Source organism: Aspergillus udagawae, assembly GCF_001078395.1.
Source record: "Aspergillus udagawae IFM 46973 DNA, scaffold_4, whole genome shotgun sequence".
Taxonomy (NCBI): domain Eukaryota; kingdom Fungi; phylum Ascomycota; class Eurotiomycetes; order Eurotiales; family Aspergillaceae; genus Aspergillus; species Aspergillus udagawae.
This window is the reverse complement of record NW_025091267.1, coordinates 3,602,757-3,620,116: the sequence shown is the minus strand read 5'-3', so window position 1 is coordinate 3,620,116 and position 17,360 is coordinate 3,602,757. Positions and strand designations below refer to the sequence as shown.

Genomic DNA, 17,360 nt, shown 5'->3' with positions numbered 1-17,360 from the left:
AGGTATCTAGCCCGCGGGCCTTTATGGCTCAGGCTCTCTCTAGCTTCGTCATAGTTTGTTCAAAAGCCATCCACAGCTGGCCAAAACCCCATGACACGCCTAGAAAAAACCAGGAGACCCCTTCTGTCTTGAAACCCATTTTCCACGTGCCTATAATAGGTTTCGTGGTCGACGCTCAGATCAGATCTACAGTTTTCGCTTCCGCACAAGGCGATCCCAAAAGTCACCTCTGCCACGTAGCCAATCATCCGCTCGCGAGGACAATGGATGAGTCGACTGTTCTCGTCAGTCGTCACTCAGGATTTAGACAGTTGGTACATTAACTGCCTCGTCATCAGACACCAGGAAAACTTGTTAGACGCACTATGCAGCTCAAGTCGCAGGAAGAGGCGCCGACTGTGTACCACGTCGGCGAGGTTTCTTTACATCACTTCTGAGGTCCGCTCTTCTCTTGCCTTAGGACAAATCAACAGTCGACTGCGATATGGATAGGAATGAGAACAGGTCATCCGTTGAAGATTTGAGCTCATACTTGGACAAGCACGCCCCCCTTGCTTGATTGATTTGTGGACATCAGCGACTGTTGACCAATTTTTACCGAGTCAGAGATTGTGTCTACTGTGGGAGACCGAGAGTAGGCGGCTTCTCCAGGCGCCAACGTATCGATTGGGGATGCATTATCCCATGCTTGTTCATCATGCGTTATGCAGTCCGAAAGCTTCTTCACCTCGAAAAGCTGCCTAATCGAGAACCAATTACGAATGGGACCGTAATCAATTAGTCTTGCAGAGTTAGCTTTGGGTCCCGCCAATCATCGCACCCTAATTTGTTACGCGGCATAAGAGTCTCGAACTTACTCTCCTAGCGGAAATTGTCTGAATGCTTGGCCAGAGATTTCCGATGGATCAACATGGGACTATTGAAATTCTGCTCCCAGGTAATATTACAGTACGTACTACGGAGTGGTCTCTCTGAAAAGTAAGGAGCGACATGCTTCAGAAAACCAGCTATTTCTTCAAACAGAGAGATCAAGATTCAAGGGCGTCCGGTTCAAAAGGGACTGCGAACATTCTCCGATGTCATGGGAATTGGCACCCTGATCAGCGACTTCATTGTCCAATTGGATGCGAAGCCACCGATCTTTCAGGGACCACTAATGCCTGCTACTACAGTGGAGTGCAAAAATATTCAACTACCCCTACCTTACCGCCCACTATTCTCCTGGCAGAAAACCACCAAACGCGTTAGATATCCATTACTTACCTGGGATATCAACAACTTCTTCAAAAGCTATCAAGGACCATGCCTAACCGGGGTGAGGCAGTTATTGAGGCAGATGGTTGGTATACGAAATACCTTCGTTATGATGGGCTCAAACTCCTTCCTAATGAGGTTTAGCTAATAGTAGGCGGTACGGCAAGGTGGTCGAATACTTTTTGCACCCCACTGTACTAATCGGATCGCGTCCACGGGCCCTCCTCCGATCAACACGCAACAGGAACACAAACTGCCTTTGTGAGCGAATACGCATCTTGGATCGACATGAAGAAATTGACAACACCGCGAATGGCCATTGTACTGTAGTGAGCTAACAATATCCTTCTCGGACTTTCTGAGCATTGATCGACGGATCATCTCAGTACTTTCCAAACTGTAAAGCTCTGGAGCTACAGAGTAAACATTCCAAATAATGCATCCCCGACCACCTGGGCTTTGCGCGGCCCACCATTGGCATTTCTGCCACCACGAAGGTTGACTTTCGGTACACTACTGGCAACTGGCCTTGCGTGCTGTACCATCCATGCAGAATGACAGGAATGACAGGTCTAACGCGCCGTACAGTCCGCTTGTCCTAGTGGCGGGTCGGACCCAAGATATATGTAGCGGATTGCATCCTTGTGCTTTTATATTCTAATTCTAGAATGTTTTCGTATACCATCGAGGCACCCGGGCATTGGTGTGTATAAAAACGGTCATATTGCAGGACCCACGAGGGCTCATCATGGTGCCTACCGTGGCCGTCCCGGTATGGGGTGGTCCCCTGGTAAAACGACAAAACTTCCTCGTATGTATGCCGAGATGGAGCCTCGAAACGCACTGTGTTGACCCTCAGAATGTAGAATCCTAACAATGACCCTAACATCGGTTCTTCTCGAGGCAACGCGTCCTCGACAACGTCCGACGCCATCGCAAAACTCAGCGGCGTCAATGATTCAACCTCACTTTCAGCCCTTTTGACCACACTCTTGCCCGCGCTGGTCATCGCCTTTTTCTGGTTCGGTCTATTCTTGATATGTCGACGTACGCAACTGCGTTGGTATGCTCCAAGATCTCACTTGCCATGCTGGCACCAACAGTATGTTTTGCTCCCACAGCATCGTTGTTTGCGCCGCCACTTACTGAGGCATGTACAGTGAACGAACCCCCCAGTTGCCAAGGGGCTTCATCAACTGGTTTGGGCAGTTTCTCAAGATCTCTGATGCGCATGTTCTACATTCCTCCTCAATGGACGGATACCTCTTTCTGCGATTCCTCAGGGTGCTTTGTTCTACTTGTTTCACTGGTTGCCTCATCACATGGCCAGTCCTGATCCCGATACACATCACCGGTGGTGCAGGAAACACTCAGCTAGACGCACTCAGCTTTAGCAATGTAAAAGACCCGTCCCGGTACTATGCACATGCTATCATGGCATGCGTCTTATTCAGTAAGTGCTTCTGGGGGCTTGTCCAAAGCAGAATCACTAATTCGTGACCCTGCAGCCTATGTTTTCTCCGTGGTCACTCGGGAGAGTCTCTTCTATGCGAATTTGCGACAAGCATATCTCAATTCCCCTGCCTATGTTCGTCGCATATCATCGCGAACGGTGCTGTTCATGTCCGTGCCAGAAGAGTACAAGAACGAGCCCAAGCTGCGGCAAGTGTTTGGTGATTCCATCCGAAGGATCTGGATCACTTCGGAGTGCAAGGACCTCATGAAGAAAGTCGACAAACGGGACAGTTTAGCCTATCGGTTGGAGAAAGCGGAGACCAACTTCATTCGAGCAGCAAACTCCGCCCGTCTCAAGGCATTCAAGAATGGAGTGATCACTTCGGACACATGTTTGGACTGCGAAAGCGGGGCGCATAGCTGGCGTCAGAAGATTCGCAGACCGAGTCACCGTGTGAAGTTGTTTGGACCCAAAGTTGACTCCCTCCGATGGTTACGCGACGAGCTCGTGAAGGTGTCAAAGGAGGTAGAGGACCTTCAGGAACAGCATAAGAAGGGGGAAATGAAGAATCTTTCTGCTCTGTTCATAGAATTCAAGACCCAGTCCGATGCGCAGATCGCTCTACAGACGCTCTCCCATCACCAACCGCTCCATATGACGCCTCGCTTCATTGGTATCTCTCCTAAAGAGGTCGTCTGGTCTAGTTTGAATCTCAGCTGGTGGCAGCGCATTGTGCGCAAGTTCGCGGTCCAGGGTGGAATTGCTGCCTTGGTTATCTTCTGGTCCATCCCCTCCGCTGCTGTTGGGGCGATCTCGAACATCACCTACCTCACCAGCCTTCTACCCTTCTTGCGCTTCATTGACAAGCTGCCTTCAGTCCTGAAAGGAGTGATTGCAGGACTACTACCGTCTGCAGCTCTAGTCCTTCTCATGTCATTGGTTCCGATCATCTGTCGTTGTATGTCCCTCAAGACTAAAACCCCAACAACAAAACAAAAACAGTGCTGACAACATCCTATCCAGTCCTCGCCAGACGAGCAGGTGCCCCATCGACAGCCCATGTAGAGCTCTTCACACAGAGCGCGCACTTTTGCTTCCAGGTCGTCCAAGTCTTCCTAGTGACAACCCTGACATCGGCAGCATCTGCCGCAACAGCCCAAATCATCAAGGACCCTCTGTCAGCCAAAGACCTTCTCGCCCAGAATTTACCCAAAGCCACCAACTTCTACATATCCTACTTCTTGCTTCAGGGCTTAACAATGAGCTCGATGGCACTAGTGCAGGTCGCCGGTGTCATTGTGTTTAAATTCATGAGTACCTTTTTCGACCGCTCCCCACGCCTCCTCTACCAACGCTGGGCGTCCCTCAGCGGAATCGGCTGGGGGAACGTGTTCCCCGTCTTCACCAACATGGGGGTCATCGGTACGTTTCTGACCCTCTCCAATACCTGTGCATGCAACCATTCAGCCCCACAACTAACCACACCCTCCCTCTAGCCCTAACATACTCCTGCATCGCCCCCCTCATCCTCGGCTTCGCCTTCGTAGGCCTCTACCTCGTCTACCAAGCCTACCGCTACAACTTCCTCTTCGTCTACGACATCGGAACAGACACAAAGGGCCTCGTCTACCCGCGCGCCCTCCAGCATCTCCTAACAGGCATCTACCTCGCCGACATCTGCATGATCGGTCTCTTCGCCATCCGCGCCGCCATCGGGCCCCTGATCATCATGGTCCTCTTCGCCGTCCTCACTGTGCTAGCACACCTGTCTCTCAATGAGGCCCTAGCCCCACTTTACACCTTCCTCCCCCGCACCCTCGACACAGAAGAGGAAGAGCAGCAGTCGAAAGAAGAGGAGACGCAGGCCCTCCTGCGGCACCCCCGCAACCGCTGGGAGGCAGCCTGGAAGTGGTTCCACCCGAACCTCTACAGGGACTACGCGGCGCTGCGGCGGAAAGTGCGCCGAGACCATGTCGAGATCAGATACTCCGAGGAGGAGGAGCGGAACGCGTACTTTGAGCCGTGTATTTGGGCGCGCACGCCAACGCTGTGGATCCCCAGGGATAAATGGGGGTTTAGTCATCGGGAGGTGCTTGAGACGCATCCCTCCATTCCGATCACCGATGAAGGGGCGCATCTGGATGAGAAAAATAAGATTGTCTGGGATAAGTATGATCCGAGCCTTCCGCTTTGGGAGCTGAAGGTTCTGTATTGATTGATTGATTGATTTTGCTTTGATAATGATGATGATGATACTGTTTGCTGGGCTACAGTTCTTAATGTTAATGGCGGATAGTTTAGTACCTTAACGATGCATGAATTATGAGAGTCCAGACTTTCCCTTCATCTCCTCTACTAACGAATCAAGGTGACAGAAGTAGAAGCACCTTTGTTGTGCGACATAAATACACACATAAAGGTGAATTGGACAAAACGACACACCACGATCGATCCATCCCGACTCTATCTAAACAGTCACGGTGAAATTGACAGTATTAGCACCACCAGCAACACGAGGGTAGAACTCAAACGTAAACACCGTAGTCTGACCAGCAGATTTCACAGCATTAATAGCCGCCGCCGTCAAAATGACATTCGAGGCATCAAAGTTCCACTGGCTGTTGTAGGTCTAGAGGCAGAAGTGAGTCAGCTGTTAGCTACAGAATTGCACGAAAGGAAAGGGTACGCACCGTTCTCGCCTGCTGCAACGGGCCCAGGTACTGTGTCCAGTCGTCCACGAGGTATTTACCACTGGTGGTAAGAGCTTTGACCGCCGCGATCTTAGGGACGCCTCCCCATGTAATGGGGATGGAGAGGTCGCCCGAGACGGACGATGCGGCGGCGGACCCCGAGCCCAGTGTTGGCGTCTGCCATTGCACGAGCTGGACGACGGGGGAGGCACCCGAGGAGAACGTGAGGGTGAGGTTGGTGACGATTCCAGGCTTTGTAGAGGCGGAGATGCGCTTGGAGAGGTACGACGCCGCAAAAACGATGTTGGAGCCGGAGACGGAATAGTCTGTTCCTTGCTTCAGGGTGGTACCGCTGGAATCTTTAATGGACTGGAGGCTATTGCCGTTGAAGATGAAGGGGAGGCTCTGGCTTGTGACTGGGCTTCCGACCTGGTGGAAGATATAGGCTGAAGACGATTGGCTTGTCGCGGACGCATCTGTGGTGCTGTCAGGCAGGCTGTTCTTGGTTGAGGACTTCGTTTTGGTGAGGATTTGGAGGGACGTTGGGTCGCGCCATTTGCCTGTCGTCCGGTCAAAGTGGTCGAGGCCATTGTCCCAGAGAATAGTGGCAAAGTTGTACTGGGCTGCAACGTGAGCTAGGTGGTCGTGGTACTTCCAGCGTGCGGCCGGCTCCGTATTCGTCGAAGATGCATCATACTCTCCGAGGATGATGGGCACATTGGTGAAATTGTTTCGAAGCAACTTGAAGTCATTAGTAAGGGCAGCCTTGTCCGAGTCCGAGCCCCAGATGGTCTTGCCCCTGAAAGCATGTCAGCTTTGAGTTTGCAGAAGGATTGAACAAGATTCCTTACCATGCGCCGAAAATGAAGTCATCTGGGTATAAGTTAGTCTTTTGATCAAGTAGGGCTGGGGAAGGGATCGCTCACAAGGACTATAGTAGTGGAACTGAATGGCGTAAGGGTTAGAGAAGCCAGTAGGAGCCTTGAACCACTGCGAGGTCTTGACACTATCCTCACCACCACCAACCAGATTGACAACTCGCTTGGAGTTGAATCCTCCAGCATTATTGATAGCCTGAAGGAAGATCTGATTCAATTTGTTGAGCTCGGCAGCGTCCTGAGCATTGTTGACAGGCGGCTCATTAATCGCCTCGAAGGCAACCATGTTCGACTTGCAACCCAGCTTGGTGCCAATCTGATACCAGAGCCGATAGAACTTCTCCTCAATCATGGTAAGGTTGGCTCCTGACTGAGTGACATCGGCCCAGATCCACGAGTCTATTTCTCAATCAGTCCTTGAGAACGAGTACGATCTCGCTGAAGCATATCTCACCGTGGTGAACATTGACGATCGCGTACAGGCCGCGGGATGTAATCATATCCAGAACGTCAGAGACTCTCTGCAGCCATGCTGGATCAACGGTCCAGTCCGGCGAGCTTCCAGTGAAGTGGTCTGCCCATGTAACTGAAAGTTGTCAACAGCAGGTTCGCCAGAAGTAGATGATAGTGGCACCGAATCGAGCTCACCTGGAAGTCGAACGCTCTTGAATCCAGACGACTTGACGGTATCAAATGTGGATGCTTGAACTGGAGCGTTGTTCCAGGAGCCCTCGTTAGGAACAGCGTCAAGAGTATTGCCCAGATTCCACCCGGGATGGACACGAGAGACGAAATCGGCAGCGCTTATGGAAGTAAAGGTTCCTGGACAATTCCCTGCTTGGGCCCATGCACTTCTGAGAAGTGCCCCAAGGGCAGCAACACGCAACCCCTTCATGACTTGGTTCTGCGTAAACTGACGAAACATCTATTTCCTAGATCTACGTCGAGGCCAGGCCTGAGAAGGCGACCAGGAGCCAGCCGCATTTATGTATCTCAGCCGAGAGACAACAACATGTGGAGAAAACATCATCGGTTTCAGCCGGACATCAGCCGAGACTGCATATGGGGAACATTTCAAATGTCACATTATTGCAAGGAATGATACAGGAACTAATCTACATTCGACACCGGGGTACCTTGTGAAGCGACGTGATGGAAGATCCAAGACCGGCTCGACATTGGTGACCTGCAGCAGGACCCTGAATGGAGACAGGGCATGACGGACACACTGATTTGCAAGGGGCTCGGTAGAGCCTACGTATTCCGCATGGCCATGATCGTTCGACATCGTGGATAAAGTAGAGTGACAGAAGGGGTCAACTCAACCGGCGGACCGGCGGACCGAATCTATTGCTAAAGGTCAAATCGACTCGGTCAAGCTCCATTGAAAAAGGAGACTGATGTCTCGAAGCCAGATTGTGACGAACTGCGCCGCGAAAGGAATCTGGGGACTGATAGACTGGACTGCCTATGTGCTGGGCCTGCATGAAGATAATTCCTCCAATAGCAAAATCAGAAATCAAACACCACAATTCATCACAGGTGTTGTGGACCCCCAGGCCTTTAATTTCTGAAGAACGACATGATTCGAGGTCTCAACGATTGTTTCAAACCCAAATTCAGAGATGATGCCTATTGGGAAAGATCTACACCATGCTATTGATGTTGACCATTGGCAAAAATCCTGCACGGAGAAACTCCTGCTTACTACACACCTCGTAGTTAGCTCTTAAATTAAGAATTGTCGCACCAAGGAGCTCGGGATAAATACATCCTCATACTAGTATTGGCCCCCGCAAACCCCGCATCTTCATGGCCTCCGGCATTAAGTCACTGCCCGTGGAGGATTAGGGAAAGTGTGAAATCATCCATGCTGCTGAAGACCCCGGGTGGATGTTGTGATTGCGAAGCTCCTTGATGCGGAGAAAAATCGAAGGGCATCAAGTGATCAACAGTTGAGCCCGGCCATCCGTGGCTGGGCAGTATTGAATATTGCATTACCATCAAGAGGGGTTCATCTTCTTTGAGGACACAGGGATCGAGGTTGCTTGCAGTGCTGCTAGGGCAGGGACGGAGTCAAATCATGTGATCAGAATCTACAGCAAGCAAGACGTCTTCATGGCCCAATTCAAGCCAGCTGTGGTTTCTCGTATGTTGGCTGCTGCGCCAGTTCTCTAGATTTAAGGTATGCGAAGGTATCGGACCAGACTCGGTGTACTACAGCAGGATTATCTAGGTGAACCAGCTTATTATAAAACTCCGAACGCCGTTATCTATCATTCAGTGAATGTTCAGACATGCCTGTCCCGTGGTATCTATATAAAGTACACAGCATCATGTCGTTGCGTCGTCAAAAGCAGTAAAAACCGTTGCCGAAAACTGATAGGGCTCGTGGTATGCACCATGGCTTGTCTTGGTATGTGCCCTCGAGACCATTTGTGAGTTGACCTGAGAGCGTGGTCACTACATGACCACACAGTCTTTGTTTCGATCCTTGGGCCGATCTCCTGGGCCTGCTGCAACCGGACCTGGGGCTACTCGCCGTCCCAACGAGTGTCTTTGATATCGAACTTGCTGAGGCAAAGCATTGTGAGGACTATCTCGTGGTAAGCGTGCTGGGTTGGTGGCCGCCTGTTCGTAGGATGGAGGAGGGGCATCTTCAGCGTTATTACTGGCGCCAGGACCTTGCCTTGAAGAGCGGTCGTCTGACGTGGGTTGACTAACGCTACCGTTTGCTACACTCGCTGAACGTTGGTGAGCCGAGTCTAAGCCCCAAGAAGATCCTCGGGGATAGTTTGGGGCCGAAGCTCGTTGACTGCGTGACTGGTTATTGCGCTCTCTTTCCCGGCGTTCTTCTTCCTGGTATTGAAGAGACAGCGCGTAGGCGTAGTCAGCATCGGCTTGCTCCTGGGGAGACAATGCACTTGTTCTATCTTCACTTGGGACAGAAGGAACGTTCGCTCTGATGCTGGAGGTTCGTGGACCGGATGGCTCCGCACCAGATGGAGCATGACCAACGGGGCGAAAGTCGCCCGAGAAGAACTCTGTGTTGAATCCATTCACATCAACCAGAGTCTCCCAAACAATTTCCGCGTGGTTGGAATAGCCAGCGTCAGTAACAAGGGTAAACAGTTGATGCCGCTGAGGATGTTTATAGACTGTCGAGAAATGATCGTTGCGGAACAAGATCGAGAAAGTCCCAGGACGCATTTTCTCGGTAAGGTGATCCAAGCCAAATGTACTCAATTGAGTCGCGTTCTCAATTTCAGTAAAAGTCTGGATTGCGTGAATATCTTTCATGGCTTGTTCCTCGTCCCAAGTTAGCGTCTCCCCTCGGAAGACACGATCTTCAAGTTCCTGTTTGCGAAAGGGCAGTAATTGGACATCTTCATAGTATTGTGCCAGTCTCTTCAGTGCGCCATTGGCTTCGCTCGCGGGTGATGCGACCCAACCGTGCACGAGGGGAACGCCAAAAGTACCGTAGAGCCGGATGTCGTCTGTATCTTGGAAGGTGCCTGGCGCGTCATCCGATTCCTGTGTCGTCAATGTCAGCACTGGTTTCTCGTTAACCTTGCAGACAGTGATCTTCGTACCAGAGTGAGCCGAGGGTTGACGTTCATCCCTGTGTGCAGCATCGTCAGGAAGCGACTGAGCGCCTCAATATCCGGAAGTTCACCATCGGTCCCCATGTGAGTCGTCAATTCATCAAACAATGCCTCAATCAACAGACCGAGAGAGATCTGCTCTTTGGTCTGCAGCGCTCTAACAATTGGTGGTTGCAGGTCCCGATCCGCACGCAGTATTAGCGTGTTGACAAGGGCTAGTAACGGACATGGCCCGTTTTTGTTTTGGACTAGCACTGGAGACTCTCGCAATTTCCCCGTGGGATCTGTCCAGTTGACATGTCGGATCGAATATGTCTCGGACCTCTGCTCGTTCTGCTGCTGTTCATCTACTTCGGACAATGCAGCGTTTCTCGATGGTAGTGGTGGGGCCTGACTTGCATCTGCGTTCGGTCGCTGCGGCAATGGTGGCGCAGGTGCAGCTGAGGTATTCTGTGGTAGAAGCTGTGAAGTGGGTTCAGCGCTGGCGTGGGAGGGCTCATCGACTTCGATAAGTTCATGTGAAGATGGAGTCGCCATGGCAGAATCAGTCGCATAAGGGGTTTCAATGCCGCTCCCTGGAGCAAGCGACCCATGATCTGTCTGCTGCAGATATTGCGACGAGTACCCATGCTCATTACCTATGGATGATGTCTCGAAAGGAGATGTCGAGCCATTTTCGCGGACCGCACGAGGCATGGAAGACATATTTTGAGGGCCCATTCGATTGTTTTGCCAAGAGGGTGACTGTGCAGCTGCCTCAGGGCGTTCTTCAGCCCATGGAGACTCCGATCCTGATTGGTCTAGAAGCGACAAGCGCGCAGTCATTGGAATATAACCTTCGCCTAATACTGTATAAGCAGTGATGCCATAGAGAGTGTGGCCGGTAACAACCTACTCTGACTCAATCGATCACTTGAGTTATCTCCATGTGATGCTCGTAGGTTATTCGAGCCCCAAGGATTCTCATCGGATTGTTTCGCTTTCAAGAAAGGATTATTGGATTGGAGTTGGATAGGTGGTTCCCAATTCGCACTATTGTTCACCTCTTGCCATTCGTTCGCAGCCATCCTTCTCTGAGTGCCCGCAACGACGATCGAAGGTACACGATCGCCTCTTCTACTATCTAGTGGCGGCCCCTGCAGTGGTTCCATAGCATGGGCCGGCGGATGTTCAGAGACAGAATGGCTCCTGTCAGGCCTTTCCACTATATCATCCGCCCACGGGTTGGCGGTATCACTGGACAGAGTCCCCACAGGGGACTTCTGAGCTTGTTCCAAAGGCATCAAGTCGAAGGCTGGCGAAGTGTTGAGATCTGGGGAATAAATAGAGTCCTCCGATGGTATTTGATAAGGATGGGGAGAGCTTTTTGCCCTTCTGGGACGAGTTAGGCGCTTGGGGGAAGTTGAGGTAGCTGATTTCGCAGTCGGAGAGGTTGGTGAGATTGGAGAGCGAGGTTCAGAGCGAGCATTTCCTAGATTGAGACTATACAGATGCGGCGGTGCACGTTTTCGAAGGACCATGGAGGCGAATTTCTCCTATAGCCGCATGATTAGCCTCCAGGCGTCAATCTGATGAAGACAAGCTCTCGAGGCCCGCCAATGGTATAGCGGTCCGCCTTGTTTGGACAAAGGACAAAGGACACAGGATGATCAGATACCTAAAATGGCTTTAAAGCGGAAGGAGCTAGATGATGGATAAACTATGCTAACCTCAAAAACCTCTTCGGATGCATGTAGAACCGTGGCAGAGTCGCTGGTGGCTTGATGCTATTGTTCAGGACAGGTGAGGATGTATACGTAACCGGTGGCTCAGAAGCGGGCAACTGTGCTCAGCCACGGACTAGGATGGGTGTGATATCAACGCCATGCCGGCCTGTGCCCATTCATTATTACAAATGACTGAGAGACAGGACTCAGGATTCATTCCGAGAGGCCAAGAGAGGAATTGAACAAATCCATATACTACAAGTTGGGAGCAGGCATCCAGATTTCCACAAGCTATCTCTACCTAGGTTACCAGGCACTCTGGGGTTGGCGCTGTGGGGAATCTCAGCTCGTACGCCCAATCGTTACAAGGATCCAATTTTGCTGCCTGGAGTTTGCTCTGAAGTGGCGTTTAGTCGGTAAGGTATTGTATGATAAATACTTGTCTCAGCCACATCGCATTGTGGCGTAAATAGTAAGATCTTTTTTCCGAGATCTACAATGACAGCTGACTTATGTAATCTGCTAGTATCAAGATTGCATACTGATATGGCCCGTGCGTCAGTATCATGCAAAAAGAAAAAAAGAGAGGGCAAGTTTTTGGTTATCAGTGATACGGCAGAGATTGTCGCGCAACATTTCCAAGTCCGCATTCAACTGTAGCGGCACGTCTATCGCGAGAAATGTGTCACTCCTGAACCTTGAATTGACCTTCGTGAATTCAGTTCCCGACCATGCATTCCTACATTCGTCCTTACCAGCATGTCGCTCTGCGACTTCCGTCCGAGCTTACAAAAATTGTCAGACTCGTGCCAAATACGTACGCTAGTGTCCGGAATCGCTTTGCATATTTTCATACTGACCTTGGGCTCAGAGTAGTATTCCTGGGGAAATACGGGAGTTTCCCCGCCAACACGATTATCGGCCGTCCTTTCTACCTGACATTTGAGATCGTTGACGTTTCGGGCGAGAACAATGACAATTGCCTTCGCATTGTCTCCCCAGCTGAGCTGCACGCAGAGACTCTCATCGCCGATGGAGAAGGCGAGGGCGACGACGTGGAGGTGAACGAGGAAGGAATCCCGATACGGACCAACCGCGAGATCGTCGACGATGCATCAACCCAGAAGATGACCACAGAAGAAATTGAAGCTCTGAAGAAAGTTTCTACAGGCGCAGGTAGAGAGATCATTGAGAAGCTGTTGGAGTCGCATTCCGCATTGGACCAGAAGACGGCATTTTCCCTCGCAAAATACACATTACGGAAACGGAAGAAGTTCCTCAAGCGATTCACAGTCCTCCCCATGGACGTTAGTCTTCTGACTAACTATATGTTGGAAGGCAAAGAGGCGATGAAAACAATGGAGCTTCGTGACGAGTCAATAGGCCTAATTGGGTGCTGGGGTAATGTGCATCACGGAGGACAATCGTCGTTGGAAGGGGCTATTGCGTCAAAACCTAACGGTCGTTACCTGGTGATTGACGAAACAGGTGGCTTGGTAGTTGCCGCCATGGCCGAAAGAATGGGCATACTGTACCCTCACGATCAGGAGGACGAGGACCAAGAATCCGCCGAAGGGCCTGAAGAAAATGGCGAGCGACAACAGACGAACTCCATGGCCCAAGCCATGGCCCGCCGCCGTCATATGTCTGCATCAGGCAATTCACTCACTGTCATCCATGCGAACAAGCAGCCTAGCTTATCATTACTGAGATATTTTGGCTACGATCAAGACAATCCCGACGAGTCGCATCCTCTTTACAAGCATATGAAGACCGTTTCGTGGATGCAACTTCTGGACCCTCACGCGGACACTATCTACACCAATGAACCAGAAGTAGTCCCCGACGAGACTCTTGCCACCTTCAAGTCCAACAGACGCAGCGCATACTACAAAAAGCGGAGTCGCTGGGAGCGGGTACGACGGGTCGTCGACGAGGCTCGAGCCGGTAACTTTGACGGCCTCATTGTCGCAACGCTAATGGAGCCGGCAAGTGTACTCAAACACACTGTCCCACTACTGGCGGGTTCCGCTCCGGTGGTAGTATATTCTCCCACCATTGAGCCTCTGACCGAGCTGGCCGATCTATATTCCACTCCCAGGAGGACGGCTTACATCACTCGAAAACGCGAGATTATCGCACAGCACAGCCTACAACAGTCTCTGCAGGGGCAGAGCGAGGATGGCGAGAAGAAACCTCAGGAACCGGACTTCTCGGAATTAGATAAGGATTTCGCACTCGACCCGTCCCTCTTGCTGGCGCCCACAATCGAGACCTCCCGTGTACGCGCATGGCAAGTACTTCCGGGGCGCACACACCCGCTGATGTCGGGGCGTGGTGGCGCCGAAGGTTATATTTTCCATGCTATTCGCGTATTTCCGTCCCATCAGAACATCCAAGCTGCGGGTAATCCAAGCCGGAAGAGGAGGAAGGTGGCCACCCAACAAGAATCCGCAACACCAGCGGAGAGTGGAAGTGGTGTTGATATTGAAATGCTGTCATGATATATGTCATAGTATAGAGCCGCGAATCCTCGGGGCTGAGACACAGTTCTTGTAACGAAGTCATACGAATTCCCAGCCAAGTATAAGGAATGCATCACATATAATGTTGCACAGCAGTTAGAGTTCCTGCCTCCTTTGGGAGAAGGAATATCCGAGACCTAGGTGCTGAGTGGCACGCCAATTGGATCAACCTTCAAACAGGCGCGCGGCAAGGACCGGTCATGCTAAAATATGTCACAGTGAAATAATAATTGCAGCCCTTCGGTCGAGGGGACCAGGAAATATCTCAGAACGCTGCTGTTACAGGAGCTGGTCATAAAGCAAAAAAACAATGTCCATGTTTCAACAGTCTAGAGGCTCTTTCCCATAAACTTCCTCTTTGCAAAGCTCAGCCACCACTAAGGGTTAAGACGTTAGTATACCGAGTTTGTTCAATTAAGGGGCAGTATCGTCTACCTTTGAAGGCCCTTCACCGCCAGCGTATAACCGAGCATGTAGTCGAACAGCGATTTCCTGTCGTACTTGAGAGAGGTATCTGATAATCAAAGCGCATTAACCTCAGCGCCTGAAGCTTGACAAAGGAATTGGAACATACTGTCTTAGTGTCTCTGCGTCCTGGCGGTCACGGGGAGGCTCGAACGCCTGGTTCAAAGGGAAGGCCACATCACCGGGAATAGCGAAATGGTCGAGCGAAACGTTAATCAAAGCCTGATATATGTCCATTAGCAGACCCTTTAAAAAAGATTCCTGTCGCAATAGTACTTTCTCAGCCTCGCGGGAGGTCATGCCCGGCTTGACCTTCCCCAGACATTCACTGATGAACAACGTTCCGTAGATGAGCATGCGGTCTGCAGGTCCATTGATCTCAAAGTTCCGGAAGAGCACATTGGCGCGGAAAAGAGACAGGATTTCGTCTACGCAGTCGTACGACTCGCTGTCGGGAGGCACATCGGCTTCGGGGACATCGGCGGGCAGCGGGGGGAGGGTGTATGCGGGGCCGCGAGTACGGGTGCGGAGGGGGAGGACAGGGAAATTGCCTGAGGGTAGACGGTGACAGCTGATGTTAGTGATGGGTCCGTCGCAGCATGGCGGGAAAATTCATGCATCTCTGGAAGGAGAAGTTGGCGCAGAAGCACATGCGTTCGTACCTATTACGGGAACATCCCGGTCCTCAAGGAAGATGGAATGGTAGGCCTAATAAGAGTCAGGAGAGAACATGGAATGACCTGCCAGGTGTTCAATTGAAATGCTCGTACCGGCATTCTGTCCTATAGCGATAGATATAATCAATCCTCTTAGAACCGGTGTAAGGAGGGTCCTCCGAGCAATAAACGAAGCGGGATAGTTGTCGTAACTCGTAAGGCGGTGCTGCTGCCAGACAGCGGGAGGTGCCCATTCATGTCATCACCAGATGCGCCTAAACCCAACTAAGGCAAACCATACCTTAGCTGCCTCCCCATGATTTTCCGGCTCCGAATCTCTTTACGCGCTGGCGGAGTTTCGACGCGTCAAGGTTCATTTTGCAGAAGACCATTTACAGAACGCTAGACAACATTGTTCTGGCTTTTTCTTCCAGCTGATCCCGCCGACATTGCTGGTTTAAGTCGCCGTCTCAAAATGTCAGACTACGAGGATGAGATGGACGTCGATGTCCCAGCACCCAAGAGCGCAGTTCAATTCAGCTCCGACAACGCCAGCAAGAGAGCTAAGAGACCAGCGGCAGATTTGCCAGTTGAGGCTCAAGATAACCTACCATGGTCAGTACTTGGCGTACATATTTCTCACTACATCGCTAAATGAGCCCCGCAGGGTAGAGAAGTACCGGCCAAATACCCTAGACGATGTGTCCGGTCATCAAGACATCCTCGCTACCATTAACAAATTCATCGAAGCAAATGTATGCGTCAAAAGCATCGTCGAGACCACTCATACTAATGTGATTGCAGCGGTTACCCCATCTTCTGCTTTATGGTCCTCCAGGTACCGGTAAAACATCCACAATCCTCGCGCTCGCAAGACGAATCTATGGCAGCAACAATATGCGGCAAATGGTGCTGGAACTCAATGCTAGTGACGATAGAGGCATTGATGTAGTGCGTGAGCAGATTAAGACTTTTGCCAGTACGTTCATATCATACCTTGGTTGTTGGGGCTTTGGAAGGAAGGTCTAACCCATCAATCAGGCACGAAGCAAATCTTTTCAATGGCAGCCCCGTCGGCCTCCAGTGGCTCTTCACTAGCTTCGTTCAAGTTGATTATTCTTGACGAAGCTGATGCGATGACCTCGACCGCCCAGATGGCTTTGCGACGGATCATGGAACGATATACCGCGAATACTAGATTCTGTATCATCGCCAACTATACACACAAACTGTCACCGGCTCTCCTTTCACGGTGTACTCGCTTCCGCTTTAGTCCCTTGAAAGAGCAGGATATCCGGTCGCTGGTAGATCAGGTGATCGAAAAGGAGCAAATCAATATCCAGCCGGAAGCCGTGAGTAGCTTAGTGCGGTTGAGCAAGGGTGACATGCGTCGCGCATTGAACGTGCTACAAGCTTGCCATGCGAGCAGTAAGGATTCTACTATCTTTGAAAGCAAAAGTTGGATACTGACTGGGACGACGTAGGCAAACCGCTGCCGATGAAAAATGCAATGAAGGATGAACCACAATCCGAACCCGAGATTATCACGAACGAAACGATTTACGACTGCATTGCTGCACCACATCCATCCGACATCCAGGAAATCATGACTACACTGCTTTCAACCAGCGATATCACATCCTGTCTTAATACTCTCAACACACTAAAGGCAAACAAGGGTCTCGCCTTGGCCGACATACTTTCAGCTATGGCAGAACAGCTGCAGCAGCTGGAGGTGCCACCTCAGACAAGAATCACTTGGCTAGAAGGTCTTGCAGATATTGAATTCCGGCTTTCGGCCGGTGGATCGGAGACCATGCAGACCGGTGGGATGGTGGGCGTGATACGAAACGGTTGCGAGTTGATGGACGCAAAAGCTCGGTGACTGGGGCATCTGACGCTGGTAGAAGAGAATAGAACATCTTGAACAGTTCCTGGGGAAACAGCTTCGATGAAAGAGCCAATGGCTTTCTGCTCTGACAATCATAGCGGTTCAGCTCCGACACTGCACCGCTCGCAAGACAGTGTTCCCGATCTAAGGAGCACGCCAGCGCGTCATAGTATTGGAAACATTTGATGGCGCATCGCCGGTATTTCCGGGAAACAGAAGTCAAGGAACGAGACG

The 17,360-nt window shown here is 51.1% G+C and overlaps 6 protein-coding genes across 6 annotated transcripts; 3 read left to right on the top strand and 3 right to left on the bottom strand.

Moving 5' to 3' along the window:
• Positions 1 to 2,002: 2,002 nt before the first annotated feature.
• Aud_006632 (putative DUF221 domain protein) lies at positions 2,003 to 4,925 on the top strand (the record flags this gene model as incomplete). The annotated part of the gene is made up of 6 exons (XM_043291531.1): positions 2,003 to 2,065; positions 2,121 to 2,356; positions 2,415 to 2,707; positions 2,763 to 3,668; positions 3,734 to 4,132; positions 4,207 to 4,925. 6 exons carry the CDS (start codon positions 2,003 to 2,005, stop codon positions 4,923 to 4,925), a joined length of 2,616 nt encoding a protein of 871 aa, XP_043147466.1.
• Positions 4,926 to 5,177: 252 nt separating this feature from the next.
• On the bottom strand, positions 5,178 to 7,173 carry Aud_006631 (putative extracellular endoglucanase; the record flags this gene model as incomplete). Its single annotated transcript, XM_043291530.1, has 6 exons — positions 5,178 to 5,339; positions 5,401 to 6,199; positions 6,252 to 6,273; positions 6,327 to 6,677; positions 6,733 to 6,864; positions 6,927 to 7,173. 6 exons carry the CDS (start codon positions 7,171 to 7,173, stop codon positions 5,178 to 5,180), a joined length of 1,713 nt encoding a protein of 570 aa, XP_043147465.1.
• Positions 7,174 to 8,741: 1,568 nt separating this feature from the next.
• On the bottom strand, positions 8,742 to 11,403 carry Aud_006630 (ubiquitin carboxyl-terminal hydrolase MINDY-1; the record flags this gene model as incomplete). The annotated part of the gene is made up of 3 exons (XM_043291529.1): positions 8,742 to 9,812; positions 9,872 to 10,725; positions 10,779 to 11,403. The coding sequence occupies 3 exons, from the start codon at positions 11,401 to 11,403 to the stop codon at positions 8,742 to 8,744; spliced, it is 2,550 nt and encodes an 849-aa protein (XP_043147464.1).
• Positions 11,404 to 12,320: 917 nt separating this feature from the next.
• On the top strand, positions 12,321 to 14,093 carry trm6 (tRNA 1-methyladenosine methyltransferase subunit GCD10; the record flags this gene model as incomplete). Its single annotated transcript, XM_043291528.1, has 2 exons — positions 12,321 to 12,406; positions 12,461 to 14,093. The coding sequence occupies 2 exons, from the start codon at positions 12,321 to 12,323 to the stop codon at positions 14,091 to 14,093; spliced, it is 1,719 nt and encodes a 572-aa protein (XP_043147463.1).
• Positions 14,094 to 14,443: 350 nt separating this feature from the next.
• Positions 14,444 to 15,355, bottom strand: Aud_006628 (actin-related protein 2/3 complex subunit 3; the record flags this gene model as incomplete). The annotated part of the gene is made up of 6 exons (XM_043291527.1): positions 14,444 to 14,491; positions 14,550 to 14,628; positions 14,689 to 14,801; positions 14,856 to 15,130; positions 15,242 to 15,287; positions 15,350 to 15,355. 6 exons carry the CDS (start codon positions 15,353 to 15,355, stop codon positions 14,444 to 14,446), a joined length of 567 nt encoding a protein of 188 aa, XP_043147462.1.
• A 355-nt stretch (positions 15,356 to 15,710) lies between these two features.
• On the top strand, positions 15,711 to 17,120 carry Aud_006627 (replication factor C subunit 3; the record flags this gene model as incomplete). The annotated part of the gene is made up of 5 exons (XM_043291526.1): positions 15,711 to 15,850; positions 15,903 to 15,990; positions 16,040 to 16,214; positions 16,277 to 16,663; positions 16,720 to 17,120. The coding sequence occupies 5 exons, from the start codon at positions 15,711 to 15,713 to the stop codon at positions 17,118 to 17,120; spliced, it is 1,191 nt and encodes a 396-aa protein (XP_043147461.1).
• Positions 17,121 to 17,360: the final 240 nt, after the last annotated feature.